This window comes from Canis aureus, chromosome 18, assembly GCF_053574225.1.
Source record: "Canis aureus isolate CA01 chromosome 18, VMU_Caureus_v.1.0, whole genome shotgun sequence".
NCBI classification, from domain to species: domain Eukaryota; kingdom Metazoa; phylum Chordata; class Mammalia; order Carnivora; family Canidae; genus Canis; species Canis aureus.
This window is the reverse complement of record NC_135628.1, coordinates 49102294-49120709: the sequence shown is the minus strand read 5'-3', so window position 1 is coordinate 49120709 and position 18416 is coordinate 49102294. Positions and strand designations below refer to the sequence as shown.

The 18416-nt window shown below is 37.2% G+C and overlaps 1 protein-coding gene across 21 annotated transcripts in view; it reads right to left on the bottom strand.

Moving 5' to 3' along the window:
* Positions 1-18416, bottom strand: part of ASB15 (ankyrin repeat and SOCS box containing 15) — a 64303-nt gene that overhangs the window by 28088 nt on the left and 17799 nt on the right. For 10 of the 21 annotated variants that reach the window (XM_077857170.1, XM_077857168.1, XM_077857163.1 and 7 more), the window contains 2 exons: positions 10059-10150; positions 4989-5061 (listed from right to left, as the gene is read on the bottom strand). The exons of 1 other annotated variant lie outside the window; for it this stretch is intronic. In XM_077857170.1, the coding sequence (XP_077713296.1) occupies positions 4989-5024 (36 nt within the window). In that variant the 5' untranslated portion in view covers positions 5025-5061; positions 10059-10150. The remainder of the gene's footprint in view (positions 1-4988; positions 5062-10058; positions 10151-18416) is intronic. 10 more of the 21 variants (XM_077857158.1, XM_077857156.1, XM_077857165.1 and 7 more) reach the window with 2 other exon arrangements.

The following is an 18416-nucleotide window of genomic DNA, read 5'->3' as shown; positions in this document are numbered from 1 at the left end:
TGTTCAGTGTGATAGACCACATGATTCTCTGGGTACTCCAGGAAATCCACTTCTTTGGACTTGTGCTACCTGCATTCCTGGCCATGGAAAGATCCTTTTTGACACCTTGGCAAAAGTGCATCCTTATTGCAGTTAGGGATGCTGGAACTACTACTACAGGGGTAGATGTGGTAAAGACTGGCTTTATTAAGAGAGGCTTAGTTGTGGGAACTGCCAGCAGGTAAATAAACCTGGCAAACAATAAGCAGAATAAAAATGAATTTGTGCTTTTGAAGAAGCGCAAAAAAACAGAGAGTCTTGTGGGCTGATTTACATAATACTAGTGGCTCTTTCTAATGCACTCACTTGTTTCAACTAAGTCAGAGCCACCACAAGAGGTTATACAGGATGTGTACTATACAAGTGTTCCTGGCCAAGGAAATTCAGCCAAATCTACCCGGTCACATTGTACAATCTGGCAGAGTGCTATGCATGCCTCCAAGGAAGCAGTATCTTCTCATTTGCACCAAAGTACTATGGCACATGAAATTCCTGAATTGAGTCGAGCATTTTTCAACAAAAGGAAGTTAAACAACAACAACAACAACAAAGGCTAATTATTTAGTGTTTTGGATAATAAATGAGGAGAGCTATCTTTTAGCAGCTAGTTTTCCAGTCTTTTTCCAAAGTGGAAGGGTCTTAGGATTTGGTTACCCTCCTTCAGAAAAGATAAAAATATCGTGGTAGTGATGTTCATGATGCTTGAACCTTCATATGGCTATTGTTTGGTCCCCATGTTTTGTTTTCTGGCTGGTCTAGCAGTCTCAGAGCATCATTTGAACAACTGAAATAAGAACCATCCTAACTCCATCCTCAGACCAGAGACCAACCCTCCAAGAGAGTCTCCATACCTCTCCCTGCATAGCTCTGTCCATTATAAGCCACTTCCCTGAAGATAAACACAAAAATGTAAAATATTTCTCATTGGCTTATGTATTCCAAATATCAAATTAAAGGAGTGTCTGTCATTACTATTGGATCAACTACTCTCTCTTACTTAGGAAGGAAATTTAGTAAGTGTAGAAGTCAAAATAAATTCTATGACTAGGTTTAATGATCAGTATGAAATTATTTTTGATTGGTGGTACTTTATGAGCCAAAATGTATGATCTATTTGAAATTTTACATGGTAGTGTGTCTTTCCAAGGAGAAAAAACAAAAGCAGTTTTCCATGGGCAATTTTCAAAACACAGCTGATATATGCTTTACCAACTTTCATTGTTCAAATTTAGCTAAGCTCAAACTTTAAGGACAGTTCTACACATGCTGCTAGCTAGCGTACCTGACCTGGGAACACACTGCACATGAACTCGATGGCATCATTTTGATTGTATTTTCATTGCTCTGCACCAGGGCCTACTATTATCGTGGAACATAAAAGAGAGAATAGTAGTAATAGTAGTAATAGTAGTAATGCCCATGAGAGTAGCAGCATCCCCTAAGCACATTGCCTCATACCATGATATCTCAGTCTACTCAAGAAGCCAACATGTACCCTCAGGGTCTTATTCACAAAATAGATTCAAGTAGTATTTTATTTTTTATTAATTATTCATTGGTTCATTGTCTATCTCCTCTCCCTAGGACGTAACCCAGTAAGACCAGAAAATTAGTCTGTATCTAGAGAAGTACCATCTTAAGGCCCGTAGTCTCTAAATGTGTATTGAATTAATGAGTGAATGAATGAATGAGTTAGTTAAGAACCCACTAATATAAGCTAGGCCCTGCTTTATTCATACAACTGACCATGGTACTCAGGTATGGAGTATTTCTTCCAACAAAACAAATCTGATGGCCCACTCTGTGCTTGGCTTCATTTTTCTCACTTCTGTGCTTTCACATTTTATTCTTCCTCATGCACAAGTTCCTCCAGCAGTTCCACACTCATGGCCCATACTACCTCAGGCCTGGTTCACAATGTTCCTCCTGTGGAAGCCTTGCTGAAATGTTCCAGTTCCCCTTTGGCCTTCCTTATCTGTAAGCATCTCCTCCCACATGATATTTTTCTAATATCTGGATTTATACTCCTTTTGTATTTGCCTGGCAAGTTCTTCACATATTTGTGTTTTGTGTTTGTACTTGGATTATTAGTTTTCTGGGGGAAGGAAGTACCTTACTTTCTTTTTCTTTTCTATCTTTTCTCTCTACTTCTAGTCAACTAGGAGCAAATGGGTGTTCTCAGTGCAAAAAAGTTGTTGACTCATTACTAGCAGGTGAGCACTGGGTCCTTCAGACAGCACAATTAGATCATGAAGTTCAACCTGTGGTATTGCCTGCCGCCTTTCTCACTGGTATCACTGTGGTGATAGGGGGATTGCATGGCTCTGGGATTAGTAATGGAATCCAGAGCCTTTTACCTATTTAAATCATCAGCCCAGTTCTAACCCTGCTTGAAATTTGGACTTCCAGTACCATAGACTCCTTAGAGAACTGAGTTGATCTGTGGAAAGTTTTGTTGTTGTTGGTTTTAAAATGTCATTTTAACTTCCATCCAGAACAAAATTATCTAAGGCTTTTAACTGTTTTGTATCCCTAACAACTGCTGGGTAGAAATAGTTAGGAAACTCTTAGCACATGGTACAACCCCTACCTAACACAAGCTGTCTCCAACCTTTTACTGAAAGCTTGGGACGAAATGAAGATCTGTGTGCAGGTGCACTGAAGTGTCAGGCAGATAGTCAGAGAACATCACTGGAATGAACCCAGAGATGTTGAGATGCAAGAAGAGCAAGAGGAGAGTTATTTATCTGTATCTCAAATTTAAAATGACCAGGACTCGATCCCCACTGAAGGCTGGCAGTAATCTATTGGCCACCTTTATGTAAAATTGTTTAGATAAAGCACCAACCAGGAATTTGAGGAAAGGCCAAATAATATTTTGACCTCCTTTAAGACCTCTTCACAGGGACTCCACTTCTCAGTCTAGAGAAAGTACCTGACCCCTTCTAACTAATGGTTTGCCAGTCTTATTCTGGAGATGCCCACTAGTGAGATTTATTTATTACTGATAAGTAGCTGCTTGCCAAATACCTAGAACAATTATATTGGACAATTAACATTTTCATTTAAAGCATGGGTTAATCATTAAGAGATGAATGGATAAAGAATGGAGAGATGAATGGATACGTATAATGGAATATTATATAGCCACAAGAGGATGAGATCTTGTCATTTGCCACAACACAGATGGACCTAGAGAGTTTATGCTGAAGGAAATCTGTCAGACTGAGAACAATAACCACCATGATTTCATTCATCTGTGGAGTTGAGAAAAACAAATGAATAAACAAAAAGCAGGATCAGGCCTATAAATATAGAGAACAAACTGATGGTCACCAGAGGGGGATGATAAAAATGGGTGAAGTGGAGAAGGAGATACAGGCTTCTGGTAAGGGATGAATAAGTCATTGGAGTAAAGGCACAGCATAAGGAAGATAGTCAGTGATATTGTAATAGTGCTGTGTGGTGGCAATGGTAGCTACACTCACAGGGAGCATAGCATAACATAGGGAGTTGCTGAAACACTGTGCTGTACCCCTGAAACTGATGTAACACTGTGTGCCAACTATACTCAAATAAAAAATATTTAAACGTAAAATAAAAATAAAATGCTGGTTAACCTTCCTTAAGGTCAAGAACACATTGGATGAAAGCACTGGATTCTCTCTCCAGAGAGATGCATACCTACTCGAAATTCTGCATAAAATTTTGTAGAATTCATGGGTCCTTGGAAGCCCTGTCATATATCCCAGTAAAAACCCACCAAATTAATGATTTCCAAGTGCTAAATGTATTATTCATGTTTCAGTAATTATTAGTTTACTTCATAGGCAGGCTGAGTAAAATCCTAAATTTAGATAGTGGGAAAAGGGTAAGTGGTGGTCATGTAAGCTTTAGAATATCTTCAGTACTAAAAAACCCTCAGTGATTATAAACCCACTTTGTGTACATTGCCTTGCTTTAAACTACCCAATTCTACTTTGTCAGTATTACAGATTCACTGTGTGTAAGTGGAAACTGACCCACTCAATGTCTCAGAGCTATTGAGTCTGGAGAGAGCACAGGTAACTTCATTTTTAAGGTCTTTCTGAAGCAGCAGGAAAACAACCCACAGTCTGTTGCCCTTTAAAGAAAACACTTTGATCTCGCTCTTAACAGCCAGCTCTAAATGACAATAACTTCCAAAAATAAAAAATAGCTTACAGGGACACATAAATCTTTATATTTGGCTCCCTGCAATAAGGTTTTTGTTGCTGGGGGTGGTCTGCGGTGTCCTAGGCTTGTCTTCATTCTGTACTTTTTGTCTTGGAATCTAAACATTACTGTCTTTAAAAAAAGGATCTGTATACCAGTTGGTGCCTGACTGAAGTGGTCAGGAGGTTGGGATGATGTTGCAAGGGATGATGCAGGAGTGAACACAAGTCCATGACGCCTCTCTGCAGCATCAGATTCTCTAAACTACCTCTAGTCCATGCTCCATGTTAACACTGTACTGTTAATAAGTTTGTGGGTCCTAAGCAGGGCTGGCTGTAGCAGTTTCCAGAGTGTACAATCACTTCCATGCAAGGAAGGCCTTTGTGTCCACAAATATCACATTGCCCCCGGCACCTGTCACCCGAGTGTCATTCAGTTGCATCAGTGAAAGATTCTGTTCTTTAGTGTTTATTGTTCCATCTTCCAGTGTCCCTTTTAAAATACCAGCAGCACTATACTGGTTCCCAGTGTAGGACTAGGATCTTTTGAAATAGTTACTGAAGATGGCATGGGGTGGAGAAGATGTCAGCGTGTCTAAGACAGAGTCTAGTGGGAGGTAATAAGGGGGAATAAGTAAAGGAACATACAGTAAAATTGAAATTTCTTCACAGTTTTACACACAACTCAAATCCAAACCCAGAGGTTCTGCTGTGTGGAATGGGGGACCCTCATACCCTGAGGTGGTTTTTTCTTACCCTCAAACTGCTACAGTTTTTGAGTGATGTGTTCATCTACTGGAGGTCCCAGAGAAAATCATCAGCATCTGTCCTATCAGAGGAATAGCAATAGTGAAACAAGAGTTTCATGTGTTGGTTTTGCTAAGAAAATACAGTTATTATATCCAAAACAGCATTCATTTTCACTTTCCTGCATTTTGACCACTTATATTTGTAATCTTAATTATATATTAAAATCAATATAAATAAAACTTCGTTATAACTTTGGTATTTACTTGGTGGCTATGCACTTTTGCTCTTTCAGAATCCTGTGAAACAAAGTGTCTAATCAGATCAGTGGCTTCATTGGACTGATTTTAGCAAAATCAACCAGTCAACTAAGAGATTTCAGAGAGACCTAAAATTCTGTCAGAATTGGGGTCCAGTCCATAGACACAGGTAACTTTTATTTATGAGTAATGTTACAGCAACTCCCTCCTCATGGTGTAATTTTATACATGACAGGGAGACCTAGACCATTTCTCCTTCCTCAGTAGCACAACTCACTCTGCTGATAAATTGAGCACAGACACACACAGACACACACACACACACACACTTAGTTCAAAAAATGAATGTTACTTTTATGTTGCCTCAAAGAGATACAACTCGACATTTTAGAAAACATACAGAGAGGCAAAATATACTATTGCCTGAATAAATGAGTGATTGAATAATCAAATATATACTACTCATAAAATTAGCAAATTAATATACTCACCCTGCGTTTTTTGTGTCATATGTTTTTACAAGTTCATTTCCGGCTTTGGAGCTGCATTAACTGAGGCTTAGTTTCTAGGTAAATATACTGCTGATAAGACCTGTCATATTAGTTTTGCTTATCTCTAGTTTCATATTACAAAATTAGATATTTTTACTCTCTACTATTGGTTTCTATGTCAAATTCAATTACAACAGAGATATGGGAAGATGTGTACTAGTTTGTGCAAATGATGCACAGAACAGGAAGGAACTCTAGATTCACAAATAGGTGGCTCTCTAGAGGAATATAAACATAGAATAGAAAAGAACAGAGCAAGCATGGCCCATGAAAAGGTAACTTATTAATGGATGTGCCCTTATAACAAGCTTGAGTGATAATATGATTTTTTAAAAGCCCTACCCTTTATCATTCTAAATCTGGGGATCTATCTTGCAGAAATTATCAGAGATGTGGACAAAAAATTGCATGTGAAAAGGTTCCTCTCAGTCATATTTAACTCCCAAGACATTAGAAATAATAAAATATCCAACAAGAGGAAATTTGTGTGAGACATTATTGTATACCTAAGTAATGGAAAACTATGCATCAACTAAAATTCATATCCTTGAAGAATATTTATTGCCATGGATAAAGTGTCATCTATGAGAATGATGTTCATTTAATCAGATATGATCAGCCACTTGGAAGGAACTAAAATTGACTTTATGAAGCCAAAGCTTACAAAGCCTTTCAGAAAACTGGCCTGGCAGCTGGCTCACAGGCTGAACCTTACAGGTGGTGAAATAGGCCACTTCTTGACAGGGACCTTGGTGACTTTGAGAAGAGAGAAATTTGCACAAATTTATAGGTAAGCAGGTGAAAACTGATGGAGAGAGTTTCTTGGCTTGCGGAAAAACAGAAATCTGGAAGACTGATCCATCTACTTGAATCACCCAAAAGTAAAAGCTTTGTTACCTAAGTTATTCTGTCAGTCTGCATGAGACCAAAAGTTCATTTCCCACTAATTAGTGAATGGCAGCTTCTGAGGAAGGTGAGGCCAGTTATAGACCAAAAAAAAAAAAAAAAAAAAAAGCCACATTTATTTACATAACTGAGTTATAGGGTAAGTAAAAAATGTTTCGACTACATTAATTCGCTACAATAACTCTAAAAATGAAATGATGTCTCTAGACACTAATAAAAGCGTTATGTACTATGTATGTATATGAACACACCACTGTAGTATGTCTATACTATTTATATGGCATATGTATATACTACTATATGTACATGTTTATTTGACACGACAGAAGTTTCTGTCTGAGGCTCAAGTCAAATCTTTTCCCATTCAAAACTCAAGCAATAATGAGCCACTGCATTTCTTCATATTTTCTTTTGAAATCACACACAGGCTATTGATTTCTTTCTGGGGGAGACAGTTGGGTGTTACAGTTGAAATTTTGTTCAAATCCTGCCCTCTGGATTAGCTGCCTCATTAACTCTGTTTGATGTGAGTACTCAGCAAACATTACCTGTAATTTTTCTGTAGTTGAACTCCTTTGGAACGAGGAACTAGAATTCTAGGGGTTGTTTGGCAGTTTTAGCTCTATCCCTTACCCTTGACTAGGCACTCTGACATACTCATTATTTCCTTCTTTCTTTTCTCTAGAAGCACCAGACTTCGGAGTTGACCATTAGGTTACTCCACCTGTAAATTCCATTTACAACATGTCCAACAAATAATTATCTCCCCTCAGCCCTTACCAGCAAAGTGACAGGAAGTTCACTATATCCCCACAGAGCCTTTCATCTTTGGTCAGCTTTAACAATTAGGAAAAAAGTGAAGTTGAATCCATCTCCTCAAATCATTATTCTGTGATCCCAGTTCTATTCCTCTGAGTCACACAGATAAAATGTTGTTCCTCTGCTACATGACAGCCCTTTAATCATTCCCCAGGAAAGCTGTTAAATCTCTAGTGAGGCTTCTCCTCCAGAGGTTGGACAACTTTTCTTCCTGTGCCATAGGTTCACCTCCATCCACCATCTTGACTGCTTTCCTATAAACATACTTGTTTTTTTTTTATTTTTTTTTTTATGATAGTCATACAGAGAGAGAGAGAGAGGCAGAGACACAGGCAGAGGGAGAAGCAGGCTCCGTGCACCGGGAGCCTGATGTGGGATTCGATCCCGGGTCTCCAGGATCGCGCCCTGGGCCAAAGGCAGGCGCCAAACCGCTGCGCCACCCAGGGATCCCTAAACATACTTGTTTATCCATTTCTTTCTAAAAGTGGCTCTGGACCATAGGCTCTGATGGCAGCACAACAGCTATAGTCAGATCAACACAACACTAAGCAAGCATGACTGCCTCCCTTTTCCTAGACACTATCGATCTGTTAATTTAGCTTAAGCTCAGATGAATTTGGGGGCTACCATGTCACACACTTGATTTGGACCCCTCCTGGCCTAAACTCTACATCCCTTGTTTTTTCTTACATTATCACTATGCATTTCTGCGCAGGACTCTTTATGTAAACCTATTACATTTCTTTTCATTTTTTTTTAAAAGATTTGACCTTTATTCCAGTCTGCTAAGATCTAATTCATTTTCTATCCTCCAAGTATTGTTCTATTTGCAGATCTATTTGCATGTCCTCTATATGTCCATCTGCTCTGTTAATAATGATAGATGTTGAACAGAAATTGGCATGGGACGGAAAGGTCTTCAGGTTGACATTGATCTATTATTTAGCACCCTTCAAGAAAAGCTGTTTATCCAGTTACAAATCCTCCCAAACACACCACCATCCAGTATTAATGTCTTCTTTTTGATAACAAGAACATCATCAAGAAATACTGTCAAATACTTTGTTGAAATACAGATGCATGGTGTAAATTTCCTTTCTCTACTAAATCAAAAAGATAAAGGAGGAATATTGACTCAGCAGTTCTCAGGATTATTATTTTTCTCCTAAGGATTTTCAGACCATTCTATTCATTCATTCAAAAATATGTGTTCAGTGTCTGCTATGTTCCAGGCATAGTGCTAGACACAAGACAATAGGATCCCTCCCTTGGGGAGTTTGCTGCCTTAAGTAATGCATTCTAGACTTTTCCCCAGAAACACCATAGTCACTCCCCTCCTGTCCAAGGTTTGGCAAAGAGTTAAGCACACAGCATGTCCTCAACAAATATATGTTCATTGAATTTAATAGGTATTATAAGTAACATCTACTGAGCACTTTCCTGTGACATGTTAAGTACCTTAGTCGATAATGACAATTTCTATAACACACTTTCCCCCCTTTTACAGACAAGGAAACTGAGGCACAGAGTTGGTAGGTAATTTGCCCAAGCTTACACATCTAGTAAGTGGTGGAGATGTGGTTATAAACCCAGTTGTTTGGCATTAGAGGCCACACAGGCTTACCCACTACACTATAACTGATGACCCATCTACTGTAATGAAATTAATGAAAAGATGGTCTCATTTCGTAATCCAAATATTCACAAGTTTTCTAAAAGAGTTTAAGCAAACAATCAGCAAACCTATCAAACAACTCTCACCTAAAATGCTTATATTTCCACTAATTTCCATTTGAAAACAAACTATTTCCACAGAAACAACAGAAGTGTAAAATTATGGTATTTCACAACAATAATATGTTCTCAGCACAATACAGAGTTAGAACTTCCTTGTCCACATCACTGATATTTCAAAGAAATAATTTCATTTTAGATGTAGAAGGTTATTTAGATGTTATGTGTTCACTTATGAACCAGATGGGTGATTGGCTCAGGTAAATTCTAAGGGCTTTCTAACCTCAAGATTCCATGATTTATTTTGCAGAAACAAATTTCCAATCCTACTGAGTTCCTTTTTTTCATCTGATTTAAAAAAACTGAAAGGAATTTTTTGATCTGAACATAAAGCATCCATCTTTTGCTGTAAATGATGAAAAAGCAGCAATAGAAATTTATTTTAATCACAAAAATCATTTAATTTTTATCCTCAGAAACGAGGGCAAGCTAAGACCCTTCTGGAATTCTTTGGTGTGTATATTGACACTTCCTAAAAGCCTATGCATTCTTGATCTGTTTTTCTCATGGCACTACTATGCTTCATAACCCTGCTATGGAGTTAATATTCTATAAACAAACAAAAACAACTCTGCCTTTATTCTGTGATTTAAAAGGCCTTAGAAAGGCAAACCCATGGATGATCAATGGAAAAGAAAGTAATGAGAATCTACCACAATACGTATTTCCATCTGTTTAAAATATTCCCAATACTAAGCTACTTAATAAGCTAGTTGGTGAGGTACAGATCAAATATTTCATAATCTCACCTTTTGGAATGATCGTCTTGTCATTCTTATCCAGGGCCTTGCCTTCCTAAACCAGAGGAAGTGCTTTGGAGCCAATGTGTTCCTCTGTGTATCTAAAATTAAGTAACCAGTTGGTGGTTAAATTAAGATCTGACCTTGTACAACTGAAACATAAGCAGTTCCTGGCACACAATAAAGTATTACCCATGACTTCTCTAGACTCTCATCAAAAGAAACATAAGCCCACAGAGGTATAACAAGATTATCTGTGTCCTGATTGGTTCCAAGATTATCTGTGTCCTGATTGGTTCAAAGAGACTCATGAAAACAAACGATCTGCCAACCCAGCTGCAGTGAGGGTTCCTGATGAGGGAACCAAGCAAAACCACTTCAATAGAGTTTTTATGTATTTTAAAATTAGTTGTTCAAGAGACAAAACTGTAAGTCTGTGTATCTGCAGATCCAAATCCAATTGTAATCAATTTTAACACACATTATTTCTCATTCTTCATCTTTTAGACTCATGTCAAATCTCATTAAATACCATCTTCTTGGTATAGAAATTTACTGTCTTTTATTTGATTTGTTTAGTACCTGCCAGTCTGATACACTGATGAGGATAAGACATTCAGTGACATCTAATCTAATGAAGAATTTTTAGGTCAAGTTATAAAACATACATAGTCTAAAATAAGTGAGCCCCAGATATAAAGCAAGCAGAAAAATCAGGATTTTGATTGGGGAGGAACGTTCATTTTCTATTAAAAAAAAAAAAAACAACAATATAGTTGAGTGTCTTACTGATTTTCTAATGAAAACTATCTGCCTTAAGTTTGTTTTGACATGGCTATCCTTGGATTAACTCAGGCCACTGTCAGCATTCACAAAGCCATCTGGCTTCTGTCCCCACCACTCCACTAAAACAACTCTTCTTAAGGGCTTCAATGACCTCCTAGTGTCTAAAGACTTTGCATTTATTACTGTTCAGACCCTCTGTTAGATTTCTGCTGTTAGTCCCTCCCTTTTTCCTGAACTATCTACTCCTAGGCTTCTGGGAGCACAATATGCTTTTGTTTTTATTCTATCTCTTGGACCTATTTTTTGGACTTGGTGTCAATGAATAAACACATTGATTATAGTAAATTTACCAGTTTTATTTCAAAACTTGGACTACCATAAATATGAAATTAGAGGTCCTAGCTCCTCTTGGTGATAAAAGAGGCTGTACTTGAGTCATTCTCAGAGCAAACCCTGAGAAATATTATATATTTATGCCACTGCTGTGTCTTGAAATAGTCAAGGTTGAGGGTTAGAACATTGTGCATGTTTTATAATTGTTACTTTAATGTGGAATTTTTCAATAAAAATTCTTCCAAAAAACAAACAGCATTGTGAAACTCTTTAGTTTTTATGTGATACTTTTTCAAACTAACAATATTAAAAATTCATATGAAGGCTTAGGGTATAATGCAATTTATGGATAAAATCTATACCCAACATTTAAAAATGTGGTTTGGCACATTTCAGGGACATTTCTGCTCTTATGTCCATCAATTTATGCCTGTTTTATCCATTTATATAATAGTTACTATAGATCTCCTTAGATCACACAATATTTAAAACAGTGCTTAAAATAACAGAAAGGACAAACAAGAGAGACCATGTGGCAAATAAATGAAAATATGTTGCTGATGATATAGGCCTATGAACAAGTCTTGCCTTACCACTTATTGTCTCTGTCACCTTAGATTTGCTATTTAAATTATCTAAGACTCAATTTATTCATCTGTAATGAGGAATAATAATAACCATAATAATGAAAATAATAATACAAAGACCATGACACCAACCTATAGAGGTCTATTCCTCAAAGTTAGTCATCTCTACACACACAATAAAGCATGTTTTGAGTAATTCAAATATTTAAAAGAATGATCTGTTCATATGCTCATAATCATTTCCATAGTTGCCCGTTTTGGAAGTTGGCTTTTCCTGTTGATCTTCTCAAAATGGAAACAAAGTGAATCAGATTTTTGAACAGTGGACTTCAGGTTTGCCTGGAAAGGGTTTTACAAGAAAGGGGGGTGATCAAGCAGTGAACTTTTGAATGCAACTTTTTGTTCTGAGGCAGGCACATATAATGATACTGACAGCCAAATACATGTCCTTGTATCGATATATGGCAAGAAATCCATGTCCTGTTTCACAATGGTAATTACAGCAATGAGGAGTCTTAGGTTGAAATGGTTGAAGCACAGTGTTAGAAGGACTGTCCCTGGAAGCACCATTCTTATTAGGGAACAAAGGATTTGGGTACGTTAACTTCCAGAAAGCACATGGCACCCTGGCCTTCCTGTTTAAGGCACCTGCTGCTAACACATTCCTTACTTGCTCACAGGTACTCTGTGTTCCTGAAAATGTGGGGTTTGTAGGGCTTTGACCATGAGTTAAAAATACAGATCTTGCTAAGATTAGCCAAACAATGACATCCACCCCTGACAAAGCCGTTTTTCAGATTCCTTTCTGATCCAGCCCGTTCTTTATAAAAGCCTTATCACACTGCAGCTTTATCTTTGCCTTCTGGGCAAAATGCTATGGTCCTTGGAACTCCAATAAAAAAAATTGCAAAAAAAAAAAAAATGCTATGGTCCAGACTCCTTGGAGAATCCTGCTTTGTTTTGTCCTATGATTTTGTAGTTTAGGGAGCAATTTCTATGTACATGTCTCTTGGTTTCATTTTTACTTTGAAATACAGTATTTCCAATTATCCCCTCCACCTTCCTCCCTTTCATGTGCTTGTTCATTATTTTCGTCGTGGGGGGTTGTGATTTAAAAATGCATATTTTATTTCAATTGTATATAAAACAGAAGGGAAATGTGAGAAAGAGAAGAAATCCATTATTTCTGGTGTTCTTCCGAGGATTTTGATAATTGGTTGTTTGCTTTTGCTGTGCTCTCTGCTGTTTTGTTTTGTTTCTGACTTAAAATCAAACTGAAACTGTGAATAAAATGTATCAGCACCACACTCCATCAGGGTGCTGATGTCACAGGCCTCTGGGGAACCTTCCTTCTCTACATCACTCCTGACACCTTGTTTCCATACAGCAGCACAAAGGCAAGCGACAAGAAAGTCATTTTTAGTAAGGTACCACCGTAGATAGCACGCTAAAGCAATGGTGAGCAAAAAAAGTATGAAGAATTCTGTTTTGGCACTTAGTTACATGTACCACTTTATCAACCAGTGTCTGGTAAAGTGCTTGCCATGTAGAAAGCACACATGAAGTATAAGCTAATTGTTTTCTAAACACTGTAACTTGTTCATATGGGTTAGCAGTTATTGCCTTTCTTTTTTATTTAAGATTTATATATTTAAGAGAGAGAGAGAGTGAGAGAGCAGTGGAAGGGGCAGAGGGAGAATCTCAAGCAGACTCTGTGCAAAGCGTGAGCCCAAGGCAGGGCCTGATCCCACAATCCTGAGACCATGACCTGAGCCAAAACTAGGAGTCAGAAGCTCAACCAGCTGTGTCACGCAGGTACCCCAGCAGTTATTCCTTATTTATTTTGACTAAACGTTAATTCACTGAAAACTGAGTCATAGTAAATTTCAAGAAAGCAGGATGATGTAATTAATTTTCACTACCATGAAAGACATTTCAGGAGTATCAAAGAGAAAGAAACCTGGATTAAAAGAAGGCAGGGAATTTGGATTTTAGTTTCAGATATGTCCATGTTTTTGTGAATTAAGGTAAATAATTTGAATGTCTATGTCCTGGTTTCCACCTATCTAGTAATTCTGTTCTTGTTATTTCACATTATTGATATGAGATTAAAACAAGAGCATAATTATGGAAGTTCTTTGAAAAAATAGTAATCACTCTACAGATAGTTACTATTCTAGTTCAGTTGATCCTTGAATGTTTGAACTGTATGAATCACTTATATGTGGATTTCTTTTTTGATATGGTTCTGTAAATGTATTTTCTCTTATGATTTTCTTAATACTTTCTTTTTTCTAGCTCACTTTAAGGATACAATAGAAAATACATGTAACATACAAAATGTGTGTTAACTGCTTATGTTATTGGTCAGGCCTCTGGTCAACAGTAGGCTATTAGTAGTTAAATTTTGAGGAAGTAAAAAATCATACACAGATTTTTGACTGCCTGGGTGCTGGCATCCCCAATCTCTGTGTTGTTCAAGGGTCAGCTGTATTATATCTCTGGGACCTAAAATGGACATTAAAGAAATATCCCATTTGGCTGCCTATTCTATACTTGCACACACATATTTTAGTATATGCAGAATGGTGCAGGGGTGCTAGATCACTTCAGAACATATATGCTAAGACAGGTGGGAGACACAGTTCCAGTCCTTAAGAAGTTTACCAGTTGTGGGAGTGGCTCTGTCAGTTAAGCATCCGACTCTTGATTTCAACTCAGGTCATGATCTCAGGGTCATCAGATCAAACCCCATGTCAGGCTCTACACTGAGCATGGAGTCTGCTTGGGATTTTCTCTCTCCCCCTCTCTCAGCCCTCCCCCACATGTTCTCACACGTGCTCTCTCTCTCAAAAAAAAAAAAAAATTGAAAAAGAAGTTTACCATTGGGTAGAGAACAAATAAGTAGAAAAGAAGCCAGAATTTGGTGAGAGCTAAGGCATAAGTAGCCCTGGAGGGGAAGGTCAGAGAACAAAGACATATACACATTTGAGTTTTAAAAAAGGAAAATGGGGGATCACTGGGTGGCTGAGCGGTTTAGCACCTGCCTTTGGCCTAGGGCGTGATCCTGGAGTCCCGGGATGGAGTCCCACGTCGGGCTCCCTGTGTGGAGCCTGCTTTTCCCTCTGCCTGTGTCTCTGCCTCTCTGTGTGTGTCTCTCATGAATAAATAAATAAAATCTTAAAAAAATAAAATAAAAAGGGAAAATGGTTTTACATTAATAGATCATCAAAGTACTTTGAGATCTTCTTTTTCTTCTTGTCTTTTGTAATATTGATTTCTTACATACCCCAAATTGATAGTACTAAGGCAAAGAGACTTTCACTATTCTTAGTATCTTATTTAATATAAACTAAACATAATCATAAGCAAGGCTATATAATAGAACTTTATATTGGCAACCTAAGTAAAATTTGAGTTACTGAAAATTCAGTATTTTATACTCTTCTTTATGAAAAGGTTGATGTTTTTCATGTGTGCCTATTATGTTTAAATGTTTTTGAAGCTACTAATGCATGAAATTCTACCAACTAATACTTGGTTATGAAAGGAACATTTTGATATTAATTGTCATATAAAATTTATATGAAGTTGGTAAAGAAAACTCACCATGTTAAAACTCCACAATCTCAATGTAAATCCATCCTTTCTACTATTAAAAGACCTTCCTCTTGCAGCTCTTGCATTCAGATCTTTATTTTTTTTAAAGATTTTATTTATTTATTCATGAGAGACAGGGAGAGACAGAGACAGAGACAGAGACAGAGGGGCAGAGGGAGAAGCAAACTCCATGCAGGGAACCCGATGTGGGACTCGATCCCGGGACTCCAGGATCATGCCCAGGGCCAAAGGCAGGCACTAAACTACTGAGTTACCCAGGCATCCCCAGATCTTTATTTTTTATATTTCAACTTTGACCCGCTGTTTTGTGGTATGTTCAAATGATTTCAATATGAAAGGTAAGCTTAGTGATTCTTTGAGGAAACTAGAAAAATGTGATTATTTCTGCTAGGCTTAGATTTATCTTTAATAAATAAAGATAAAAATAGAAATAAATATCTTTGATATCTCCATGCAGATTTGGTAAAACAGCAGATAACTCTGGATTTCCCAAAATGGTATTTCTACTAAATATTTGGTTTAGTTGTGACTTGATTTGAAGATCTAATATGCAATTACCATACAAATAAGGCATTTTTCATTTTATTCATGAGTCCTATAACATCAAAAATATCAAGTTGAGTTTTGAGGTTTGTTAAGGTATTTTTATGCAGCTTGGAATGCTTTGGGTAACCTCCCAATCCTGAAGATCTGAACCATTCAGTCTCAGTGTAAGCAAATACTTTCAAGGGGACTTTGGGTGGGATATAACAGTGAACCAATTCAAGGGCTATGGAGCATCTTACAATGTCATGAATGGTAGGACCCATAGATGTAGATGAATGCAGGATTCTCACCTGTGCTGTATTTGGCAAATATTTGTTGAGCATACTATGCCAGGTTCTGCCCTAGGCCACCAATGACCTGCCAGGTCTCTATTCTTGAAGAATTTACTTTTACATTAGTAAATATTAAACAAGAAAGTAAATTGTAGTAAACTTTATGAAGAAAATAAGCATGACAATACTTGGTAACAAATATGTCATATATGAATATGTATGAATATGTCCACAAGTAATGGATCAGTTTGGGGACTTAATTCTAGTGCTTCCAAAATGGGGAATCAGGAGTTTCTTGTTTCAAAAAAAATTGTCACTTAACAATTGTTAACAAGGTTAACAAGGTTAAACAGTTTATTTTTCAGAAAATTTAACCAGAAAAAATGAATCTCTAAGAGGGGGAATTGGTACCCTAAGTCAAGTGCAAGATTATTTGAGCCCTTCACTGAGATAATTATATCCTACAACTGAAAAACACAAGGAAATGCTACCACATTCCTATATCCAACTATTCCTTCACTGGGACCACACTAGAATATTACGGCTATATAGAATGGAGTGATATTTGGGAGGGCAAGTCATCCCTCATCATTTTTCTTTTAAAAATATTTTTGTTATTTCAGATATTAGTATCTGTTAGGTCACTTTTTAAGTCATCTAATCAAGATGGAATTGTGACTGGGAATACACTAAGATTAAACTCCTTTGGGAAAAGTTGACATGTCTAAAATATTTGATATCTCCATGCAGGAATATAGTATGTTTCAATTTATTCAAAACGTTTCTAAAGATTGTATTTTTTTTATTCATGAGAGACCCACAGAGAGAGGCAGAGACATAGGCAGAGGGAGAAGCAGGCTCCCTTTGGGGACCCCGATGTGGGACTCCATCCCAGGATCCCAGGATCATGACCTGAGCCAAAGACAGATGCTCAAATACTGAGCCACCCAGGTGCCCGAAAACTTTTCTTTTAAACATACAGAAAGTGCGATTTTTTTCTTAAGTCTTGTTTCTTAAGTATTCCTTAGTATTTTGCAATTTTTATTTCTTTGTGAATAGAATTGTTTTTCCTCAGTATATTTGAATTGGTTATTTCTGGCACATAGAAAGCTAGCCCTCTTTGTATTTTTATTTTGATTTAGCTGCCTTTCAGACCTCTTATTTGTTCTATAATTTTAGGTTTTTTCCTGCATTCTCTATTTTTTGTACACAGTGCCAACATGCTGAGGTATTGGAAACCTTATGAAAAAAATAAGGCACTAGCTTGAAGGGGAAGAAAAAGAGATTCACTATGAAACATTTAGAAGTAATTAGTATGTAAACACTAACTTTAACACTAAATTAGTATGATTCCCATAGAGCAGTGGTTCTCAGGCTTGGCTCCCATTGGAATTACCTGAAGAGCTTTAGAAAACCCTGATGGCTGGGTGCCTCCCCCAGATACTCTGCTGTAATTCCTAAGCATCGGGATAGAAAAACTCTGCAGGTGATTCTAACACATATTTATAGGTGACTTAAAATAACAATTTCATTGTCATACAAAAATCTCTCTTTCCTTCCTGATTATTAACTTTGTGTTTTGACATATCTAACTCTTGATTTTAAAGAAAAAAAAATATTTTTTAAACATATACTCAGTCTCAAAATCATATCTTCCCTTATTCACCAAGTCTTTTTTGGAGCAGTGTTACATTCCAGACATACTGTTCAGGGTATAGGAATGAATAAAACACATTACCCTCTGACATGCAGGGATTTTTATCTGTTTGAGTACTGGCTTGAGTTGGATTTTGGATTTGTAAGAGACCAGGATAGAGCCTAAGCAGCCGGAAGGATAGAATTACCATTGACCATGATGGAAAATGTTCCAGAAGGAACAGGTTTAAAGAGGAGGAATAGGAGTTAAGTTTGGATCATGTAATACCTGTTTGAAATAACTATTAAAGTCCAAAAGGAGTTAAATAGGCAGGTGGATGTGCATCCATGCTTGGGGGCAGGGAAAGGCTGAGCTGCAGAAATAAATTAGTGATATTTAAAGCCATGAGGCTAGATGAGCTCACCAAATGAATACCCATAGATATAAAAATAAATACATTCAAGGGATGAGGCCTGAGGTTAACTGAAGCTTCAAGATAGAATGCAAGCCAAGAGAAGAAAAATATTTGCAGCATGAGGGAGTGACCGACTGTATCAAATTCTGCTGCTAAGTCAAATAAGATGAG